Source organism: Melozone crissalis, unplaced genomic scaffold (assembly GCF_028551555.1).
Source record: "Melozone crissalis strain CALT ecotype California unplaced genomic scaffold, PUWL_Pcris_2 ptg000007l_1, whole genome shotgun sequence".
In the NCBI taxonomy this organism is placed as follows: Eukaryota; Metazoa; Chordata; class Aves; order Passeriformes; family Passerellidae; genus Melozone; species Melozone crissalis.
The window spans coordinates 16,053,867-16,076,861 of record NW_026535785.1 but is presented as its reverse complement, the minus strand read 5'-3'; the positions used below and the strand labels follow the sequence as shown (position 1 = coordinate 16,076,861).

Sequence of the window (22,995 nt, the reverse complement as noted above, 5' to 3'; positions counted from 1 at the left end):
CTGGAGTTCCAAGTGTGATTCAGCCCTGTCAGTAGTTTTGTAATAAATGAATCTGTGGCTGCAGCTAACAATCTGTGGCTGCACATCACTAAGTTACTTGTGGTGTGTAACTCATGAACTGGAAATTGAAGATTATAATCTTCAAGCTCTTCCTATGATGGTCCATCTTTAATGATTCTTAAAGCACTCCAGTTGTTCATGTTTTATTTTTTTTTCAGATACAGAAAGTGTTTTAAGAGGACAGACAGACAGCAAGCTTAATGAGGTCAGGCCTTCTGTGGGAGCTTCTCGTGCTCACATCAATTTCTTACACCTTTTATGCCAGGGAATGAAGTGTTACTTTAAATGTTGGTTGGGGGTTTTTTTTGATGATGAGGAGGATTTATGGTATGTGTTCTCTTCCCCTCCTGCTATGGGAAGAAGTCTTTGGACTTGAAGATTTATTAGGCTGAAAGACTGGCAATAAAGCTGTTGGAGACATTTGTGCTCTGCAGTTTTAGCACTGCAGTCTGATGCTTGGTTGCCTCCTTGTGTCAATATGCCTTTTCCCCTGGCAGTGTGTGGTGTGCTAACAGCTTCTCCATTGCTGTCTTGGGGAGGATCTCAGCAGTCTCATCATCTGCTGCTTGGGCAGATACACAAATGCACCAAACTAAAGGCAGATGAAACTGCCTCAGTGGGACAGCTGCGTTAATGAAAGCTTGGTTTGGAAAGTGTCTCAAAAGGCCAAATCATCCACCCTCCCAGCTTTATGTCCACTATCACCTCTAGTAGAGGTTTGTCTGACACATTCTTGGAGATTTACAACATGAGAGACTTGATAGCTTTGCCAAGCAATCTAAACCATGTGCTTACCTTCCCTTTTGGAAGCTTTTCCTGATCTGTAACCTGAGCCTGTTTTCTTCAGTTAAGGCCTACTTCTTAGATGTGGGAAAAAATGCCCTTCACTGAAACCTTGATCCACCTGTGGGGAAAAAAAATCCTTACCTGCTTCATGCACTTTTAGTTATAAGCGTCACTGCCTTCCATGGATGGGATTCTGCCTACAGGGCTCCTTTGCCTTTCTTACTTCAGGCCAGTTTATCTGCTGTGATGAGGACAGGAACATCCAAAACCATCCCTAAAAAACCCCATGTAGGATTCTCAAGTCTTGCTGTGGCAAACTATTGTGCAGGTTGCACATGTATGTACATACAGCCCTGCTCAGTGCTTGACTTATAACTGAAAACAATTCAGTGTATATACTAATTTGTCACTGAGTCATGTTTGGACTGCAAGCTGCAGTCATTCAGACTTAGTTGGAGTTGTGGCCTAGCCAGATGTTCAGCAGGCAGGTTTTCTGTAGCTAACTAGTCCTGCCCATGAAGTCTCAGCCCTGCTGTTGTGTGGATCAGCAATCTGTGTTCCTGCAGCAGACCTGGACAGGGCTTATGCTGCCTCTTCTCTTCCCTCTGTGCTGGCTGAGGAAGGAGCCACAGCTTGGACTTGGATTGCAGCTAAATGCCAAGAAACCTTCATAGTAATCATGTGGTGGAATTACTGGTGATCATCCTGTTTACCCAGACACTGTGGCAGGACAGATCAGGGATTATAGAATTGGTTGGTCTGAGTTGGAAGGGACCTTAAAGCCCATCTTGTTCCAGCCCTGGCTGTGGGCAGGGACACCTTCTACCAGAGCTGTCCAGCCTGGCCTTGGACACTCCAGGGATCGGGCAGCCACAGCTTCTGTGCCAGGGCCTCGGCACCCTCACAGGGAAGAATTTCTTCTGTGCATTTAACACAAATCACCCTCTTTTAGTGGGAGGCTCTTGCCCTTGTCCTGTCACTTCAGTTCCTTGTCAGAAGTCTCTCTACAGCCAGTTTAGGTACTGGTGTGCAGCAAGGTCACCCTGGAGCCTTCTCTTCTCCAGGCAGAGCCCCCCACCTCTCTCAGCCTGTCTCCAGAGCTTGAAGCATCTTTGTGTCCCTCCTCTGGACTTGCTGCAGCAGCTCCATGTCCTTGTGCTGGGAGCCCAGGCCTGGAGGCAGCTCTGCAGGAGGGGTCTCACTGAGCAGGGCACAGGGACAGATTCCCCTCCCCTGACCTGCTGCTCATGCAGGGGGATGAGCCCAGGACATGGGTTGTTTTGGGGCTTCAAATGCAGATTGCTTGTGTTGAGCCCATAATAAGCTGGACTTTTTATAGGTTCACAGTCTTTAATTACTCAACTTGGTTGGTGTTCTGAAGATGTTAATGAGCAAACATTTTCTTCCTCACTGTATTAGCAAACTGTATGGCTGTGCTGATATGGGAGCCCTGGATAAGAAGTCTTTCATGGAAGCTCTTTGTGTTACTGTATGCTTTGAAAGCAGAGGGACCATTTTGTCTGGCATTGTGCAGGAAAGCTGCTTGAGGCACTTACCTGCCACTGCCAGACTTCAGTGGTTCAGGCTGAGGTTGTCCAAGCTCTAGGTAACTGGTGATAAATTTATAGTGGAAATGACTTCTACTTTAACTGGTGGTGTTTGTGTTTAACTCTTTAAGGGGACTCTGCTTGTGCCTGGTCAGGGGATGGACCAGAGCCCAGCTCAGTTAGCAGGCTGCAGATCAGCTGATAGCATGGCTGAAACTCAAAGGCTATCTGGAATCCATGGGAATTGGGTGTATATTTTTCCACCCCCTTGAACAGTGAGCTCACACTGAGGAAATGATGTGCTAAGAATAATTCTGCTTTGGAGGTACTGATTGTGTAAGGGTGGTGTGCTCAAATTCAAGTCTCTAGCTGTGCTCACCCTTTCTTGCTAGATACAGCTGAAATTGCATGAGGAAATTCAACTTCTGTTGATTACTAAGGAAACCTGCATGAGGGGAAAGATAGAATAAGCTTGTTATTTAAGCATTTTTATGTCTGTTAATCTCAATTCTTGTTAAAAAAATAAATTCTGAAGTTACTCTAGGAGGGACCTGTTAGGGTTTTTCCTGCCCTTGTGTATGATATGTTACAGAGAATTGGAATTGAGAAAGCAAGGAGGTGAAGGTCTGATTCCTTAGGGATCATCTTCTCCAGGGCACTGTGACACCTGGTGACAGCATTTCCAATGTTTACAGGTTGGATTTTCACTCTCCAGTTGCTCTTTTGCTCTGTTTAGCCAAATGTTACTCAGCAGCCTGACCTCAAATCACTGAGAGTCTTTTCATGGGAGTAGAGATGACCACAAATTATGATAAATTTCACGGTGGCTTTTTAATTATGGCATGGATATTCGTATCTCCTTGGTGTGCCTCTAACTTTGCCTGGAAAGTTGAGGATTGCCTTACATGAGGGTTTCTGTTACACTGTCTGAGTGTCTCATTGGTGTGTGTGAGCAATCCTTATACAGGTGAATATTAAGACTTACATGAGCACAGAGCAAAAGCATCAATGTCCTGTGGTGCAGTAGAATCTGCTGTGAAAAGGCTGTTAATTTATCTCTTGGCTTTAGATCTCAGCAGGAGAAGCTAGTTTGTATATCAAAGTGGTAATAATTTTGATCTTAACTTCTCTCTGATATTCACAGTTAGACTCCAATACCTGGAAGGCCTAAGGAGACATTGAGGAGGACTGTGTGATTGGAAATGTATAATCATGAAAAATATTCTGTCTGAATAACTTCTTATCCTAGTTTAGCAATGTCATTGGCTGCTTACATCAAGGCCTGAAACTGCTTTTCCCTTTTGTACAAGGAGAATCAAACTGCCCCTAGGTATTCCCAAATATTATGTTTTAACAGATACCATGTATGATACATCAGCCATTCTCCATTTGTATTTTAGAACATCTCCTTGGAATATCTGAAGTCCATATGGCTATGTATGATGAAGATATCTTGAAAAATCCCTTTTATTTGGCCATTCAGAAGCGCCGTCCTGACCTATGCAGCAAAGTTGCAGAACTCCATGGTATTGTAAGTATGAAAAAGTATATTTAAAAGCTGCCTGGTGAATAGTAGCTGTTTGAACTTATATTTTATGTCTGCTATGAAACATGTAAAGATTATTTCAAGCCTACAAAACTTGGAAATGAAGCAGAACCATTTTTAGTTTAAGCTGCACGTTATTTACTAATATGGACCTCTTGATATATTGCAAGATAGTAAAAAGCTAAGGTTGGTGTTGTTTCTGAACACTACAGGAACCTGATTTTCTTTTCTGTGAACTGAAGTTACATATTTTCCCACAAGTTTATAACTTAAATGAGATTGACCTTTTGAGATGCCTGGTGGACAAGCAGTTACTCATTTGACAGCATTTTACATAGCAAAATAAAGCTATTAAACTGACCTGGAATAAAAACTTCAGTCCTTAATATTTACTAATCTGAGTGTTTTGCAATTAATTTTCATTCACATTTAAGTGTGTAGAGACTCCATTAAACATGGAAATTATTGTCACCTTTTGATAAAATTTGTTTCTTTCTAATTAGGAATTTGCCCCAAATTGCCAATCTGCTGGCCTAAACCCAAGATATTTATCCTAGACCTTTTTCTGATGGATTTTTATTTGAGTTTGAAAATATACTTCACTTTTTTATTAGCTGCTTAATTTTTAGTCATCTGTTGTCATTTTAAATTATTTGTGACTGGTGCTAAGTAACTAAAGATTTCATTTACTTCCCTTAGTATTATTTGCTTCAGTTGCATGTCAGCCTTTTCCAGATAAGTTACTAAGTGAGATTTCTGGGTTAATTATCAGGCTGTGTGTCTAGTGATAACCTCTCCTTTTTTTAAAAATGAAAGCACCTATAGTTCCTATATGTTTGCTGTAAATATTTAAAAGCCTGATTTAATTGGTTGCCTCATAAGGACAAAAGGTATTGATAAACAGCTGGCAATACACAGCATTTCTCTCTTTAACATGATTTAACTTCTTTTAGGTGCTAGTTCCATGCAAAGGAAGCCTTTCAAGCAACAGTCTTTCTACCTGCCAGTTTGAATCTTATGTTCTGAAGCCTCTGGAAGAAAATTTTCAAACCTTAAATGGAAAGGTATTTCTGTTTGATATCTGAATGTGGCTTGGGGACACTCCAGGGAGTGATTCACTGCTGCTGTGAGTGATTGTGTGAACTGATGGTTACAGACAAGGCAAGCAGGGCTGACACTGCATAGGATCCAGGGTTTTCATTTCTAATTTTGCAGTACAGGCTGAGAACTTGGGCATACAGCTTGCACTAGAGATAGTTTGCAGGCTGCCATCAGGATTTCCAGATGTCCTCACTGGAGCTGCTGGGGAAAGAAAGCCAGGTGTGAGAAATGCACACAAGGTGTGAGGTATTTTTCTGAGCCTGGGATTAAGTCCTGTTCTTAAGCTGCTGGGGTTTTTAAATTTCCTTTCTGCTAAAAGTGCTCTAAAATCTGCAAACAAGACCTTGGTGATTGTCTGAAACCTCCTCCAGCAGTAGACTTGTAAAACAAATTTCTGTAAGCAAGGTTCAGCCAGCCACTGCCCAATGAAGGAGCCTTTGTTTCAGTGTCAACACAGCATGAAAATGTGAAATTTCTCCAATTTGGAGCTTTCTCACCTTGCAAATTTCTCTTCTCCCCCTTTGAAATGTGACTATACAAGGCAGAAGCCAAAGAGCACTTTTTTTTCTAGTAGTTTCACACTTGTTCTGCTTTGTCTTGTTTCAGGAGATCTTCATTCAAGGCAACCTCATCATTCTAGGAGCTGGTTTTAATTACACTCTCTCAGTACCTGTTCTCTTTGAGGAAACCTTTTACAATGAAAAAGAAGAAAGCTTTAGTATATTGTGCATAGCTCATCCACTGGAAAAAACAGAAAGCTCGAGTATGTATTGGTGGCTGCATATTTTCAGTTTGGTGGCTGCCTTGGCACAGTGAGCCAATTAGCGTTTGTGTTTAATAAATGTGTTCATTCTGGAAAGTGTTGGCTTGGTTAAAAACCCTTGGCCTTTATGAGCTTGCTGGGCCAGATATTGGTGTGCTGCTGCAGAGAAATGCCAAGTTGCTCCCAGCAAAACTAGTGCTGAGAATGGGGCATAAATCCTGTAGAATTAAGAATTATCTGTGGAATACTTAATCCAGCATGATTTTTCTTAGCTGTGCTCAATTTATTGCTGACTGCTTAAAAAAGGGATTTAATCCTGAATGTTGTCATATGTGTCTTGAGATGCAAGGTGGATGCACAAAAAACTGGAGAGGTAAATTCTTTCATGATTACTTTGCAGGGGGATAGAGGTTGTCTGGCAGAGTTGGGTAGCAGTCTGCTGATGGTGGCCCCATTTATGAAGTGGAATGTCTCAATTTTTGTCCTGCACTAAAAGTGTTCCTGAGGGCTGTGACTCTTTCCAAGACTGCAGTCAGTACTGTGAATGTTAACAGCATGTCCTTGTGAACTTGTATAACAATCAATGTTTACTAATTAACAACAGAAGCTCCTTAAGAAGCTTAGAAGCTTCAGCTTTTTCTGAAGTAAAAACATTAGTCTTCCTAAATAAATAAAAATATGTAAAACAAGTGAATGTAAAGAGAGGTAGTACTAGGGTAGTGTGAAAGTATTATTGTGAGGGAAGTATGGAAGGCTTTAGAAAAACAAAACAACCCCACTGCCATTCTTATAGCCTTAAATTCTGTATGTGTTAATGTATATCTCAAAAATTATTCATGTGATACTCTTTATAGCCATTATGTAATATAGTCATATCACAGTCTTTCAGAAGTGAATGAGTTTCTAATTTCAAAAGTAATTTGAAAATAATGATTTAAGCCTCTTATTAGCTGGCTGCCTTTGATTGAAGATGAAAGATTTGCCTAGAAATGCTTTTTGGAGAAACAGCATAATTTCTAAGTGAGGGATTCAGTTGTTTTAGTCAGGAAAAAAAGTGGATTTGCTTTAATGTTGCTTCATGTAACTTTGCTCTCCCATTCAGAGAAAGCATGTCTAAATAAAGAATAGCTTATGTAAAAGTCCACGATGGGATTTTTGCAGCTCACTTAAAGCACCCTGACTTCCTGCACGGTCACTCTGTCAACACTCTAATGTGCTTTTCTTCTGCTTCCAAGCTTGACTTACACAACTCATAAGCTGAGTGCATGTGGTAAGAAATGATCCCAGTGTGAAAAAAAAAAAAAAAAATAAGGGAAATCTGTGTTAGCTATTCCAAATAAACACTTGACATAGAAAGCAGGGGAGCCTGCTCAAATGTGACTTCTTAAATTCTTTAATTAAAGGCAATGTGTCTTGTTAAAGGTGCAGTCAGCTGAGTTCATGTTTCAGTGTACACAAGCTGGCTGTATATGTAGGGACCAAATGCATACATATATTAAACCTGTGTATTAATTCTTGGCTTTTGTTTTAGGTGAATCTACAGCTTCATCAAACTCCTATTCTCTTAAGAACATTGAAGATGTTAGAGAGTTCTTGGGAAGGCACTGTGAGAGATTTGATAAATACATAGCATCTTTCTATAGAACATTTAAAGAGCACGAGAGGAAAAGCCTGCGCCACTACATAGTCAGTATCTTCCTTCCTGATGTCTAATGTGCTAAATATAATTAGCTGCACTGGTGCTGTTATCTTTGCCTTATTGAGCTTTTCTGTGTCAGAGCAGCCTAGAGTTGTGAAGGGGGAGGAGGGAGAAGTGGTAATTTACATTTAAGAATTTCACTATCTGGACTGTTTAGTAAATGCAGTTATTATTGCTGAAACTCTTACCATACTGTACACTTCTGAGACAGGGAAGAACTTACATTACTTATTTAGGCTTTGCTCCTTCAAGTCCCATTAACCTGAACCTGATGGCTTTTATCTTTTCTCTCTCCTAGGATTCTGTCAATGCACTTTATACCAAATGTCTGCAGCATCTTTTGAGAGATTCGCACTTGGTAAAGACTTACTCCCCTAAATGCATAGTCCAGTGTTACTTAGGCAATAAATTATCTGACTTTCTCTTGCTGTTTATGGCTTTGCTTTTCTAGAAGATGCTTGCAAAGCAAGAAGAGCAGATGAATCTGATCAAACAAGCAGTTGAAGTAAGCATCTGAAATGAAGGAAAATAATTAGCAAGCTGTTTTTAATTCTCCCTTTCATGCCTAAAATACTGTTTTTTTCCTACAGATGTATATCCATCATGCTATTTATGACCTAATCTTCAAGTATGTGGGGACAATTGAGGCAAGCGAGGTAAGTTTCTTTGATTGCTCCATACTACTGATACTCATCTAAGGCATTTGAAAAACCTGTTGCCTTTCTATTAATTAGGATGCTGATTTTAATAAAATCACGAGGAGCCTTCAAGACCTGCAGCAAAAAGACATTGGAGTGAAGCCTGAGTTCAGGTGAGAGAGATGACTGTGGATTCTTGAAGAGTCACTGAGATCCTGTCTTAAATAGAATCATGCCAGCCAAAAAGTGTTTTCCTTCAGATACTAGCAAGTTTTTTTTATACTTTCATTTGAGATGTAAAATCAAAGCTTTGCAAGTGTCATAGGAGGACAGTCTGTGCATTGATTGTTGACTCCTTTACTTTTATATTTTTAAGCCATCTAGAGGATACAGAAATGCAGGTGCACTTGGAGTAGAAGTGGGCATATTTTGGAACCATTCTTTAACTCAGCTCTGTATAGGTTAAAACTTGGGCTTTGGACATCCTGCAGAGGAACTCTGTATGCTAATCATTCCTTTCTAATTATTTTGTAGTTTTAATATACCACGTGCAAAGCGGGAGCTGGGCCAGTTGAACAAATGCACTTCCCCTCAACAGAAGCTGCTTTGTCTGCGTAAAGTTGTACAAATTATTATGCAGTCTCCAAGCCAAAGAGGTCAGTAATTAGTCAATTCATAATTTTAAACTTAACCAGCACACACAGAGCACTTCAGTATATAAACAACTGTTTGGGTAACTCTTGGGGATCAAACACAGCTGAGCTGGAGTCTCTAAGGTCTCTGAACAAGGCAGAAGGGAAGGGAAGTGAGGTAGGTGTGTCAGCACTGGTTCCTGTGGGCTGGGGTGGGGTACTGGGTTAGCTTGTGTATGTTTTACCTTGGACATGTAGGAAGCTCATATCTGCCAGGACACTGAGGGTGATCCATTTTAAACACTGGAGATTGTTGCTGGATCATTCTTGTGTATTTGTCCATGTTTCTCTTAACATCTTGAAATTGAGACTCTTGAGATGCATCTTTTGCAAAATGCACTGTTGGTTGGGGCCACACAAATGTGCTGCTGTGGATTGCAGACATGATTGTGTGATACAAAAGCACAGTCCTCTTAACCTGGCACTTTATCTAGCTTTAAAAGAGAAGGTACTTCTACAAAGCAAATAGAGTAGCACAGCGAACTCATGCTTTCCCTACTTCATCTCTTCTCTAGGAAGACTGCTGGGTTATGGAAAAATGTATCAGCTGTGAGCATAGTCTTTGCCCTCAAGAATTTCAGAAATCTTGAGCTAATGCTCTGGCCCTTGCTGTGTGGGAAGGGAGGGATTCTAGTCAAATATTGCAGTGTGTACTGCACAAACTGCATCTGTGTGTTGGCTCCTGGCAGACTGTTTCAGTGAGAGATTTGAGAACATTTGGAGGCCTGCCCTGGGCTCTCCATGCCTTCTCTACTAGTAGAGCTGACCCTTAGTCTTAAGAAGCAGAATTTTAGAGTTACTACTCTTGATTTGAACCATGACATGACTAATACCAAATGTGAATTCTTTTTTTTAGTTAACATGGAAACCATGTGTGCAGATGATCTTCTCTCTGTTTTGCTGTATTTGCTTGTAAAAACAGAAATCCCAAACTGGTATGTAACTGTTCTAGCTATATAGAACTTGTGTAGTGCTGCTATAGAGACAAATGTTTCTGAACACACAGTAATAACTTCCTGAAAGTGTAAGAGGTCCTGTTGAAATGCAGAAAATGTTTTATAGGATAAATAACAGAGATGTGTTATATGTAACTAAATGAAAGAGCAATCAGGGATGCGCCTTTGTTTTGATTCTCAGCCTAAAAAATGTTGTAGTGGGAGGCCATCTCTCAACCAAATCTATGTGTCAATACAGCCTTCACAGATTGGTTCTTTCATCTGTGTTGGGAGCTGTGACACCTTTATGCTTGTCAAGATTTGGTGCATTTCTTACAGAGAAACTAGATGTGAATGTTTCATTACTTCCTGCTAGCTTGTGCCATTGTGTCTCCTCATTTCCAGTAAGAGTCTGTCTAAACCTTCCAGCTGTAGCTGAACTGATTGTCTGTGCTGTTCTGTCCTGGATCTCTGAGATCAGCATTTGGCCTTTAACTTGTAGCTATCACTGTGGTGCTTATGGTGCTGGAAGCATTGCTTCACTCACTTCAAAGATGTTCATCTCCCATTATTGCCCTTATCCTTCCATTCCTTCCATCTAGTTGATAACTCCTCATTGAATATTTAAGAGATCAGTAGAGTCACTCTCCAAGCTCAGAACAGCCATCTTGCTGGCCTAACAAGCTTTGTAGAAGTTTTTTCCCAACTCACCCCATTGTCTGCCTGGATTGCCTCAGGTGAGCTGCAATATGCCATGCTAGTGTCTCAGTTTCAGTGATTCACAACTTTAATTTTTTCCTTTTCAGGATGGCCAACCTGAGTTACATAAAGAACTTCAGGCTGTGCAGCTCAGTGAAGGATGAGCTGGGGTACTGCCTGACCTCCATCGAGGCTGCCATCGAGTACATCCGCCAGGGCAACCTCTCGGACAGACCCACAGTAAGCTACTCAGAGTCTGTCACATGCCTGCTTGATACACTGTAGTACCTTTGTGGGTGTTAGTCCTGCCAGGGGATACAAGTAACTAACTCAAGAATTTCCTTCTTTTGCTTAAAAAAATGAGTAGAGGTGACTACCTGAAGCAAATGCTAAATTTACCTAAATTATTATAATGAAGTCCTATAAACCAGAAAAACAATATTTTTGTTCATTGCATACTTCTTGAGGAAGTACTTAAATGTCAAGTCTGCCTCTTTATATGGTTAGAGGAGAAATGGCAGCACTGTTTTCTACAGATGAGTCTCCAGTATGTTTATGTCCTGTACTCCACCATGATTATGGAAATGCAGTACTTGGGAGGAGGCACAGCTTAAATTTTTGTGTAATGTAAAAAAGCTTAGCTATGCTAGCAGAATGGAGATAGCAGTGTAATTTAGAATTTTTCAGTAGATCTTCATAGTGGAAGAATTCCATGTGTTTGCAGTGTGGGTTCCAGTGCTGCTCTGAGCTGATGGCTTAGGGGGTGCAGGGCTGTGATAAGGTGCTGTTTGAAGGTCAGTTTGGCTCTTGGGATCTCTGACCTAGCAGGGGCAGGAAATCTGTGGATGCATGAGAGATTTCCTCCTGGACCTAGACCTGCTGTCCATCTGGTCACATCCCTGCAGGCCAGTCAAGGGTGATGCTGATGTGACTTTAGAGACTTCTGTAATTTAAGAACTTTGTAGATTTAGTCAAGGAATCCAGTCTTACCACTCCTGTAAAATTTTCTACTGTTGTAAAACTAGGTTTTCCTGAGCTGATGTGGACATCAAAAGGAGTGAACGTGGGACCAGAGTGAATTCAGTGTGTCTCAGTCTGCCCAACTGCAAAGCACTGGAGTCTAACTGCAGGGGCCAGAACAATGGTTCAGTGTGCAGGGCTTGGGATGGGACAACCTGGGGCACAGACTTAAGAAGCACTTAATGTAACATTTTGGCCTCTTGATATTTCTGGTTTTGTCCTTTTCTGGGATTTTTCCATGAACTTGTATGAGTTTGTTTTGTACACTCAAAAAAAACCCCCAAAAAACAAATCAACACTTCCATATTGTGCAAAGAGAGTGGTATTTCTTGTCTGTAATTGAATTATATTAAAAAAAATAAAAATGTTAGTTTAAAAGAAACAACCTGCTATATGATTTTGCTTCCTGCAGTCACTTGGCTGTCATTCACAATTAATACACAAAGAGCAAAGCTGGTGCTCTGAAAGGAAACTGAAACCAAAGTAGAATCATCTTCTACAACAATACCAGCAAACTAAGATAGAATATGATGCTCTTGAATTTCTAGAATAAAGACTGTTTCCTAATAAATGTCTGCTCCTATCCCTTTTGCTGTAGTTGAGGATAGCAGTTTTTATACTGGGATTGCACTCAAATGTTGTACCTTAAGTGCCACTTCCATTAAGGTAGAATAGGTTGGGAGGCACCCGTCTTGAAAGACAAACTGTATATTTGAGAATCTAAATGAGGAATTCAGTGTCTGCACCATGGGAAGAGCAAGCCATTAGTGTTTCTGCCCATACTTCAGCTGGATCAGCTCCAGACCCAGAGAACTTTATCACTTCAGGGTGAATGTGCAGCACCAAGTCCTCTTGCATTTCCTTTCCTTGGAGTCAGCGTGGCTGGAAGGCAGCAGAGCCCTGAGGATGAAATGAGGGACAGGTGGAAAGGAAACAGCCAGAGCACCCTTTGCTCCTGGGCAGGAGAAGGTGGCACACAATGAAAAGAGACTGAGGTGGAAATGGAAGAAGAGTAGGGAGGAGTTGGAGGAGCATTGCTCTCCCTTCATGAAGTTCCCAGTTGAGAGTTGTCCTTTTCTCTCTGGTAAAGGGGATGAACTTTGAAGCAGCAGCTGTCATCTTGCTGCCCTGTGATTTCCTTCTCCAGATTGTGCTGGAAGGGGTGTGGGATTGAAGTGAGCAGGAGCATTGCTGTGCCCTGGGGCTTCATTACAGCCCCTTATGTGGTTATGCTTAATTTTATAGCTGGCTTCAGATGGAGCTGCTGGCAGCTGAATGCTGCTGTCCAATCCCTAATGAAGATTACTGCAGAAAGAAACTCAGCAGGGGACTAATGTACCCTGAGGGATAATGGGCACATTCTCACCCTCCTGTCAGTAAGTGAAATGCACTCAGGACGTTCTTGCCAAATCCCTCCACCCAAGGTCATGCAAGTCCTTGTGAGACACTTTGTGGGGAAGAGAGGAGCCTGTAAAGCATGAGAGAGTCAATTTTATTTTCTGAATTGTCAACATTATTCAATTAGAATTCCTGTTAATAAGTGTTGGATACCAGCTCATTCCTTTGCTCAGCTAATGTGTAGTAAGACTCTCAAGTTCAGAGGGTTCAAGTGAGGTATAAAAAAATAGGGAGTCAGAGCCAGCCATGAGGGAATAGGCAGCATTTTGTTTCATGTGTGGGAAGAGCTTCAGATGGGACATGATCCTTACTTCCCCTCCTCACCAAACACTTCACTACCCTTAGTTTGTGCTCAAGAGTTCCTTTTCTAGCTTCTGCCACCTGTATTTTCTCCAAGTTATCAGTTGTAATCAGGGGGAATGACTTGGGATAGATGATTACAAAGGAGCACTCTCATAGATACAAATACTTTCTTTTTCTGCACATTGTAGTATTAGATTAAAAAGGTCATTAATGTTTGAGTGTGTATTTTCTAGGCAACATACCCTTAAAATACCTGAAAGTCTCACTCCAAGCAATCTATTTTTAAAAGAAATACAAATTCTTGGGCTGTGAGTAAAGCTGATACAAGTGGATTCTGACTTTGAAAGCCCAAACTTGGTTAATCCTTCAGTGAATATTTGATTCTTGTCATTCTATATTTCACTATTGAAGCTATGTGGTTTCACCTGGGCTCTTTTTATTCTGTTTATATAATAAATATGTAATACTGCTACATTAGGGTTGCTGTCTCATATGACTCTTAAAATAATGATTCCACTTGGGGAATGCTTCCCTTGAAGACACACACTGTGGAAGGAGCAGTTCTAAAATGGCAGTATTTCTTGCTAGTGGTTACTTAGATTCTCCACAGTGAAAGTATGAAGCTGTCTGTGAGCATCCATGCCAGAAATTCTGAGTAGGGATTAGGGAAGTTATTCCTGTTCAGAGTGAAGAATCTATCTAAGGAGACCAGTGTTACATGCCTTGCAATTCTGAGAAGATATGCTTGGGTATCCTTAGTTAAAGTACAGAGATTTGAAAAGATTGGTGAATGTTTGTCACCTTCATGTATCTAAATACAAACAACTTCCTGTCAAGTACAGAGAAAAACTTTCATCTCCAGACCTCACAAACATGTTTTAATGACGTTATTTGCTGAACTCTTAAGGGTTTTTTGGGCAGCTTTATGAGAGGCATCTGTGTTGATTTTGAAACATGAATAGTCTTAATTTCTAGAAAGTCTGAATCAACTAATGTTGTTTATTTGCAGTTTATGAGGCTCAAATTTCATGCTGACTTTCTAATGTAAGAGTGGAGTCAGACTGGTTTTACTCATTTACATCTGGTCTTGATAGACTTTAATTGCAAAAGCCATAGCCCAGATCCTAAACCATTGAAGTTTGCCTGATACATGGGTGTGTGTCTTAAATGCAGTGGTTTTCTGTTTTATGGAGGCTGAAGTCTTTCCATTTCTGGAGAGCCATTATCCTGCAACAGCACCACTGCCAACCACAAGCAGCTGTGGATCAGAACCAACCACATGCAGAAGTTTCCATCTGCATTCTTAGGAAGTGTTTTCCTTGGGTTGTTGTTTTATTTCATGGGAGAGTCAGTAGTGCCACCTCAAAATCCACCTCCACTTAGTAATTTTCACCTGGCTTTAGAGGCATTTATATTCTTTAGTGCATCCTGAAGTGTATCTTCAGCTGTCTCCAAGGGCTGATGCTAGGTTGCAGCTGTATCTGCCTGGCTCAGACCAAGTAGGAAATTGCACAGATGGATCTGCTGCAGAGCAATGCTTTGCCTACTGCAATCTTCTATTTTTCAGCCAACAGCAGAGAGTTAAGAATTCTTTGAGTCAGAGTTGTATCTGGGTCGTCTTTTTTAGTAGCCATCAGTAGACATATTTCATGTGAATTTCCCTAATTTCTCCTCTTGAGAAAGCTGTGTTCTACCTCTTACAGTTCATGCTTTCTTTGATATGTATTTTTTAATTTTGCTGTGTTCTTTTTTAGATGGCACTGCCATAATTTCATTAATGTTAATTCACAGTGAATTTCAGTAAAGAAATATTCTGGTAAACATTATTATTTCTATGGGTGCCCAGTCTTTTAAGTCTCAAAATCTTAAAAGTGAAATTGATTCAGATTTCCCATGTGTCTGATAATTCATGCATAGTAAATACATGTTTCATATTTTTAAAAGTTAATTCCCTGTTAAGGTTCTGCCCTTTTCCTACAGATGACTGTATAAATAATCAATCTATCTGTTTTATTTTCAGGAATCTGAGAGTCTGTGTGACAAGCTGCTCTTAAGACAAAGGATGAACTTGTTGTCCCAGATGTCTGCTGCACCAATAGACTGCTTATTTAAGGTTAATAACTTTTATGGCAGAATATGTATGTATTTGCACATTTCATGTTTATATCCCTCCCTTTCTGCAGTTTTCTGGAATGTAATGAAGGGTTAATTACATTAGTACTGTGAAATGTTCTTTAGTAGATGCTAAAAGTGTCTTTTGAACAGAGTACATCTCTGTGCCAAAGCCTTGCTAACATAATATAATCTTATGGATTTCAGTATGTCTTATATGAAATATAGAAGCAAATGAGGATGAAATGCTACTGCTGTTGGTATTGTGTGGCCCATTTAAATCACAGATGTGACACTGCTTGTGTCTCCCAGCTTTTAGTGCTTCAAATTGGAAGAGCTTTCTGAAATAATTTAGATGTAGTCACCTGACAGCTACTTCATATTATCTGTTAATCTCATACTGTCATTCTAAAAGAATTTTGCTTATACAAGGACACAAAGCAGAGCTTCTAATTATATGTTCACAGCTTATGGCTGGAGACTTAGTAATTTTATAGACATGTTTTTGCACAGAGGGAGCTCAATTTCATGATTGAGTCTAAAGGGGACAATAGGAATTGTTTTAATTTTTTTATAGAAAGTGAAGTAAGCCAAGAACAGTTTCTTTTTAATAGTGAATGCCTATTAGGGGGTTTTGTGCTGTGACATTGTTCATTTCTGCTTTCTAATGCTTGAATACGTCTTTCATAATCGAGTCCTTTCATTTTGTGCTTCAGTAAATTACTCTTGGCATTTTGTCTTAAAAGGAGGCCTTTTATATTGGTTTCTCATTCTCTCTTCTCTTGTTTTTTGTAGCACATTGCTTCAGGTGATCAGGAGGAGGTGGAGCGGCTGCTCAGTCAAGGTGACAGTGATAAGGACACTGTACAGAAAATGTGTCACCCGCTGTGTTACTGTGACAAATGCGAGAAGCTGGTTTCTGGGTGAGCACCCTTCACCCCATAGATGCACAGAAAGCTGTGTAGAAGCCTTTATCTAAGATTTCCTTCAGGAAGTATGCTGCTTTTGGTTATAGAGGAATTTGGGAGCACTTGAGGATGTAGTGGAGAGCATGTGGGTGTGTGTGGTTTGAAGTAACAGAAGAAATATTGGGAACATACAGAATTCTTTGGAACCCACCCATTCTGTGATGGAGCCTGTGTGGGCTTTGGTAAACATGGTGTTTCTTCTGTTGAATCAAACTTACAGATCTGGGACTAACCCACTTCTCTTAACAAAATGTAAAGTTCTCTGTGGAATAATTTGTCAATGTAAAAGGATAAAAAGTTCCAAAATAATTTTTTTGCCATCCTTGGCAGCTTTTCCCTTTCTCTCCTCCTTCCTGCCACCACCTGGGTAATTAAGCTGCTTTCAAACCATTGTGTTTTAAAGGAAACTGAACGACCCTTCCATTATCACCCCCTTTTCCCGAGATGACCGGGGGTACACTCCACTTCATATAGCTGCTATTTGTGGTGAGTGGGCTTGCTGTTCTTCACCAGTGTTTCCTCCTCCTTTTGCTTTTGTGTCTTTATGTCAGTCTGTTTCCCACCTTTGTATTAAAGTTGGAATTCTGCATTAAGTTGTTTTTTTGCTTCTTTGCTATTGAAACTTTGCTGTTTCTATCTGAGCACAGACTGAAGTTGTAGTGTATTCTTTTAAGCTCAGTTTCTTATGGCTGAGTTAATCTTTGGGTTTTGACTCTATTTTTGCCATAGTGGTTACCACAGTGGTGCTTTCTTCAGCTTTGAAAAAAGTAAAGATTGTCCTCAGAAATCAGTCTTGTTTTAAAGGACTGGCAGATTGAGAAACAACTTTTCTCTTTCCTGTAGTTGGCTATGCATTGTAGAGCTGTAACACCTATATTATAATGGTCATTATGTAATTGATTTTCTTTTTATTAGAAGCTGTATTATTTTCTTAGTGGGTGGTTTCTTATCTATAATTTCCTTTCTTGTTATTATATTGAATCCAAATATTTTATTTTGTTACTTGTAGAATACAAATATAGCTTGCTTTTAGCTGGAGGTTCTTTTATGGGGCTTTGAAATATCTGCCACAAAAAAACCCTAAATACCAAGGCAGTGAATATGCAGTATATAGAAACATAGTATGCAGAAACGCAGGGTCTCTTGGTTTATAGTCACTGTTTGAATTTGATAAGTAGCAGTGTTCTTGTACAAAGTTTACACCTTTCTTTGCATGCTTATTTTCCAAGGTCAGACTTCCTTAGTGGATTTACTGGTAGCCAAAGGAGCCATTGTCAATGCCACAGATTACCACGGTTCAACTCCCCTTCACCTCGCCTGTCAGAAGGGATATCAGAATGTTACAGTAAGCACAACACCTAACCTAAATAATAAATACATGCCTCTTACTAAGCTCTGCTACTGTTACTGCCATTTAGATCTTCTGGGGAGCTTTTACCAGAGCTGTGTAAGCTGTCAGAATGGAGGATCTTCCGTCATTGGAGTTTGCAAGATATTTTATTTTTTCTCCTACTGGAATGTTTTCAGCCATTGGTAATAACCAGCTGGCAGCTCTGCATAATTCATCCACTTTATTAACCCAAATGTCCAATACATAATGCAGATGGAGAGCAACTCTGCTCTTGCTTGAGACAGAACAACCATTGCAGCCATTGGGCTGAGTTAAATGCTTCACACTGTGTTTAGGATAGACTGTGTAACTACAGTAATTATTGTCTGCTGGAATTTAATGTATGTGATATTCTTCAATTAGCATTGTTGAAATAAAGTTGTCTTCACTTGCCTAGGCTCTTGAAATGTGAGGTAGATGATGTAGTGAATATATTGCACTGTTTGCTGCAGTAGAGATTTCATTTTTTTCAGTTAAAATTCTGAATATGTAAGAGCCTTTGTGATTCTCAGGGTAGGGCACAAACAGTGCTGCAGTGCCAAGAGGGTGGTGTCTGAAACAGGAGGCAGAGCTAGTGTCTCATGGAGTGCTTCATCATGCCAGACCCCTAAAGGAATCTGCAGAGCAATAATTGTTTGTACATTAATTTTTTAGCTACTTAAATGTCTACTTTTGCTTTTCTTTTAAGCTGCTCTTATTGCACTACAAGGCAAGTACTGATGTTCAGGACAATAATGGAAATACTCCACTTCATTTAGCCTGCACTTACGGTCATGAGGATGTAAGTAATTGTTTTGTATCAAACCAAATGGGCATTCTAATGCAATGGAATTAAACTGATGCAAATTAGCACTAAACTTATATATTTTAAATAGTAAATAAAAATATTTGAAGGCTAAATTGTTTAATGCTCTAAATGAGGACTTTATTTGGTAGTTTGTAGCAATTTTTAATATGACTTCACATTAAAGATAGCAGTGCTTTGCAAATCTAATTGTTTAACTCTATTTAATGACACTGAACTACTGAAGCCTTCTCTTTAGGTAATGGCTTACATAAGCAGCAATAAAAACAAACCTTTCAGGATTGTGCCTGTTGTCTGAGCTGAGACACAACACCATAATTTATTGATAGCTTTCCTTTTTTTCCCAGTGTGTCAAGGCTTTGGTGTACTATGATGTGCACTCCTGCAGACTGGATATTGGCAATGAGAAGGGAGACACTCCTCTGCACATTGCTGCTCGCTGGGGCTACCAGGGCATCATTGAGGTGCTCTTGCAAAATGGGGCAAACCCAGAAATTCAGAACAGGATGAAAGAGACTTGCCTGCAGTGTGCATTGAATTCCAAGGTATTCCTCTTCGTCTTCCAGCCTGATTTCTTTCTGATGCAACACCACAGAGGTGGAGATGTTCACTGCTAAGAGGGTTTCACTATTAAAGAGAAAATGTGTGTTTCACTCTTAGGAAAAAGGGTCCCATTTTAATTCCAGCAGTGGGAATACACTCTGTGGGATAGAACATGAACTTGTAAATGGTTACTTCTAATCTGCCTAGTCATATTCTGTTCCTAATTATTAGGTTGTCAGCTCATTTGTGTTTCAGTCAGTAGATTCCTCTATGAGTGGAGTTACATTGGTTCTCTCTAATATTTTTGTGCAGATTTTGTCATTGATGGAAGCAAACTACCTAACATTTGAAAGAGGACAGAGTGCTTCTGAGGTAACAGCCCATGCAAGCTAAATTGTTACTTGTCTATGCTTAACCACCTTTATTTGATATTTCACCTTTTCTGGTTGGTTGGTTGTTTGATTTATTGATTTTTTATTTGTTTTTTTCCAACTGTAAGTCACCACTTAGGTCTCCTCAGCACTCAACAGAAACTTTCAGCAGAGGATCATCTGTCTCAAGCCTGTCATCAGCATCAACTGATATTAGGCAAGAAGAAGCAAAAAACAGTTATAAAGAGGTAAGATTGAGGTATAGGTTTTGACAGTAAGCAAAGTGAAGGAAGCTAGAAGAGTGATAATTTGCCACAGTGTTTTAAACTGCTTCTTCAGGAATAGCCTCCTGTCTGGTTTGGAAAATGGTAACTGCTGCCCTCAGGGGCTTTGTCATCTCAGTGCTTATTTTTGTATGGCTTCAACTGCTCTGTTGGTTATTTCTGGGGGAAAATTGACACCATCTCTGAAGTAGTTGTTCATATTTATTGAAGTTAACTATGTAATTTAGAATTTGTTGAGGTTTACCAAAGTACAGTAGCAGTCAGTGCCCCAAGGCCCTGGCTGTCCCATCCAGTAATTAAGTGCCAATGATAGCTTAGAAAATCTGTCAGAGAAAAGAGACTTGTACAGCCATGCTGGCCAACAACAAACTGGAAGGTTAAGACATAAGACATGCTTTCAAATAGGTATGGGAATCAATTTTGTAACGAGTGAAGGACTACAGATATATTAAATATCTTGCATGTGTGTGTTTGCTGATTTTGCTCTGTCCACACCAGATGGCATCCTCTGAATTTTTTCCTGTGGGATCTCAGATCCACACTTGTTACCCCTTCCCAAGTCTCTCATATCACCACTGATTCTGATGCTTCTTTTTGTTTTTCCTAGTCTGTCTTTTCATTATTTTTTTCCAAACTGACCTCCTAAGTATGTTTGTTTCTCTCAACATCACCACTACATTCAAATTCTTCCTTTTCCTGGTATTAAAAGCTTCTTTTCTTGCCAGAAGTTTCAGTTCTCTAAGAATATTGAAGAAACACAAAGATGCAAATTTTGACTGTCAATATGATTTCACATTTGAATTGCTCTGTGAGAGGCTCAGTGTAGGGCTGGACCTCCCTGTTTGTACAGAGTCAAGCACTTTAAATAAGTTCTCCTCGTAGATTGAGGATTTATTTTTCTTTGAAGGAACAAATTTATCACACCCAAGTGCTAAGACTGTAGTTCAAACCAGGGAAAAAGATTACAAACTGCTTACACCTGAGGTCCTTGGGGTTAATGACCTTCTCTGTAATCCAGCTTTAGCTGATTTCTGTTTGCCAGGTTTCACCTGGGCTCCCTGCTCAAAGGGGCAAGAGCCTGATGCTGAGAGAGCTCCATGAAGGAAACACCACTGGAAGTAATGGGAAACTGATACAGTCAGTTTTCCAGATTTCAAGGTTTGCACCTTGGATTAAGGGGATCCAGTCAGATCTTGATTAATTAATACTGAATTAAACTCTTAAATGAGCCAGTCACAATGGCTTGTTTATTATGACTTAGAAGAGAGCGAGTGAAAGAGCCAGGATTGTAAATTGGGACCTGCACAGTTTCTGTTCAGCAGCTGAAAAACTGGCCATGCAGGTGAATTGTAATAGATTTGTTTCTTCTATTTTTACATTTAAAGGAAGGTTCTGTTCCATGCAAGAGTGAGAAAACAGACTGGAAAGATGGGGAAATGCATGTAGCAGACATTTTGCCCTAAGTACTCTTCATAAATTATCTATAAGCTGCATAACAAATGTAGCACTGCAGGGGCCTGAGACAGCTTTTAGTACTTTAAGAAAGTTTTTATTTTTGGAAAGAAATTATCAGAGCTTGTGGAACACTGCTGTTACTGTGAGGCATCTTGTATGGCAGAAGGTGACTCCTGAAAAATCCTGAAGACCTCTACATTCTCCAGTGGCATTATCCTGTATGATCAGGGGAAGTTTAGGGGAGGCACAGACCTCCCTAGTGTATATAGTCCATTTTAGCTGTATATGTGGAGAGATTGGGATTCAGCCAAGTTCTGGAAGAAGTTGTCTTCACTTCTGACATCTATTGCCCCTCCTCAGTCAGTGGAGGGAAATTCACTTCAGGGAGGAATTAATCTCAGACATGCTTAGTTTGACCTGAGTTGCACTCAGGTGTTATTTGTTGACTGTATTCTGTTCTGTAGTTACCAGAGAGGAAGTTTAAAAATAAATGCCTGTCTGAGGTTTAGACAGCTGACTTTCAGACATTGAAAGTTAGGAGAAAAAAAAAAAATCAAAGAATCATAGATTCTGCCCAGAATGACCAATTTATGACTCCAAGGACCTTCATCCTGTATTAGAAAGGTGGTAATAAACCCAAACTTAGCAGTGTTCCTAAGAGATAAAAATGGAGAGATTTAATCTGGCCTCTGGTCTTTCAGGTGTTTGTGTCTGTTCTTCATCTAAAACCCTGAAGAAAGAGATCAGAGCAATAGAACACAAATTTCAGTCTTCTTCTTTGTTTGCCTTGCCAAACATCACTGTCACACTCAGCAAGGTGGTGATTTCCATATGAAGATGGAAATGTGACTGAAGCTGTCACTCCATGACAGCTTGCAAGGTGTTCCTCACTATAGAAACAAGTGTGTTTATCCATTAGCATCTTCAGTGATTGTAGCACAGTGCTGGAATAATTTGATATAATGCTAAAACAGACTTTCACAAAGCTTATTAAATGATTCTTGACACTCTGCAGAGGCAGGGGAATTGTGAGAGGACTGATGGACTCTCCCTGCCCTTTTACTGGCACCTTTCCCATTCTATCAGGTTGGATCTCAACTCCTTCATGTGAGAGTAGAGACTTAGAGAAGAGAAGAGACAAGTTAATCTCCTTCTCCTGCTTTCACAAGCAGCCTGAGGGCTCAGGGGAATGGCACCAGTGCTCTTCAGAGCTCCTTCCACCTCTTCTTCCCTCACATGTCTGTTCCCCTGCAGAGCTGTGGACAGGCAAGCACCTTCCTTCCCCAGCACTGGGGCCCTGGCCTCACCTTACACTGAAGTGGGCTAATTCTGGTCCCAATGTGTACCCTTTAGTATTTATACTTTTCCAGATTTTAAGTAAGAAAACAAATTTCATATTTACAGTCAAGTTGGATTTGTGAATGTTTGGTTTTAGTGCAGGATTAAACCAGTTATCTGCAGCTGTAAAGGTAACAATTGGAAAGCATCTTTTTCATCTTAAACTGTTGTTTCTCAAATAGCTTTGTGTTCCTGTAATTACACTGTTCACTCTAATTATAGAGATGGGCACAGGAGTAGTGTGTTCAGGTTTTTGGGAGGCACTGGTACAATATTTTGGGAGCTGTGTGCTGGATAATGAGAGCAGCACAGAGCAGCTCAGCAAGAGTGCAGCCAGTGTTGGTGTATATTAGGGCAGGAATTTGCCTTGAGCAGGCATTTTTAACATTAGGTTCACACAGAAATGCACAGGGCAGTTGCTGCTGGAGCAGCATCATCAGATATATCAGCTTACATGGCTTTGTTTATGGGTGGGCCACATATCCTCAATTTAGATAAATACTGTTTAACTGAGCAGGTCAGAGATTATCAAATGGCCACAG

At 40.2% G+C, this 22,995-nt stretch overlaps 1 protein-coding gene across 2 annotated transcripts in view; it reads left to right on the top strand.

Annotated features, from left to right (window-relative positions):
- The window catches only part of ANKRD27 (ankyrin repeat domain 27), a 54,366-nt gene that overhangs the window by 18,293 nt on the left and 13,078 nt on the right, over positions 1–22,995 (top strand). For both annotated transcript variants that reach the window (XM_054296223.1, XM_054296222.1), the window contains exons 2-20: positions 3,794–3,924; positions 4,893–5,003; positions 5,647–5,803; positions 7,335–7,489; positions 7,801–7,860; positions 7,954–8,007; positions 8,093–8,158; positions 8,237–8,313; positions 8,675–8,796; positions 9,689–9,767; positions 10,574–10,706; positions 15,208–15,300; positions 16,095–16,222; positions 16,671–16,753; positions 17,497–17,612; positions 18,346–18,438; positions 18,810–19,007; positions 19,318–19,377; positions 19,505–19,624. In XM_054296223.1, coding sequence (XP_054152198.1) covers positions 3,823–3,924; positions 4,893–5,003; positions 5,647–5,803; positions 7,335–7,489; positions 7,801–7,860; positions 7,954–8,007; positions 8,093–8,158; positions 8,237–8,313; positions 8,675–8,796; positions 9,689–9,767; positions 10,574–10,706; positions 15,208–15,300; positions 16,095–16,222; positions 16,671–16,753; positions 17,497–17,612; positions 18,346–18,438; positions 18,810–19,007; positions 19,318–19,377; positions 19,505–19,624 — 2,007 coding nt within the window. In that variant the 5' untranslated portion in view covers positions 3,794–3,822. The remainder of the gene's footprint in view (positions 1–3,793; positions 3,925–4,892; positions 5,004–5,646; positions 5,804–7,334; positions 7,490–7,800; positions 7,861–7,953; positions 8,008–8,092; positions 8,159–8,236; positions 8,314–8,674; positions 8,797–9,688; positions 9,768–10,573; positions 10,707–15,207; positions 15,301–16,094; positions 16,223–16,670; positions 16,754–17,496; positions 17,613–18,345; positions 18,439–18,809; positions 19,008–19,317; positions 19,378–19,504; positions 19,625–22,995) is intronic.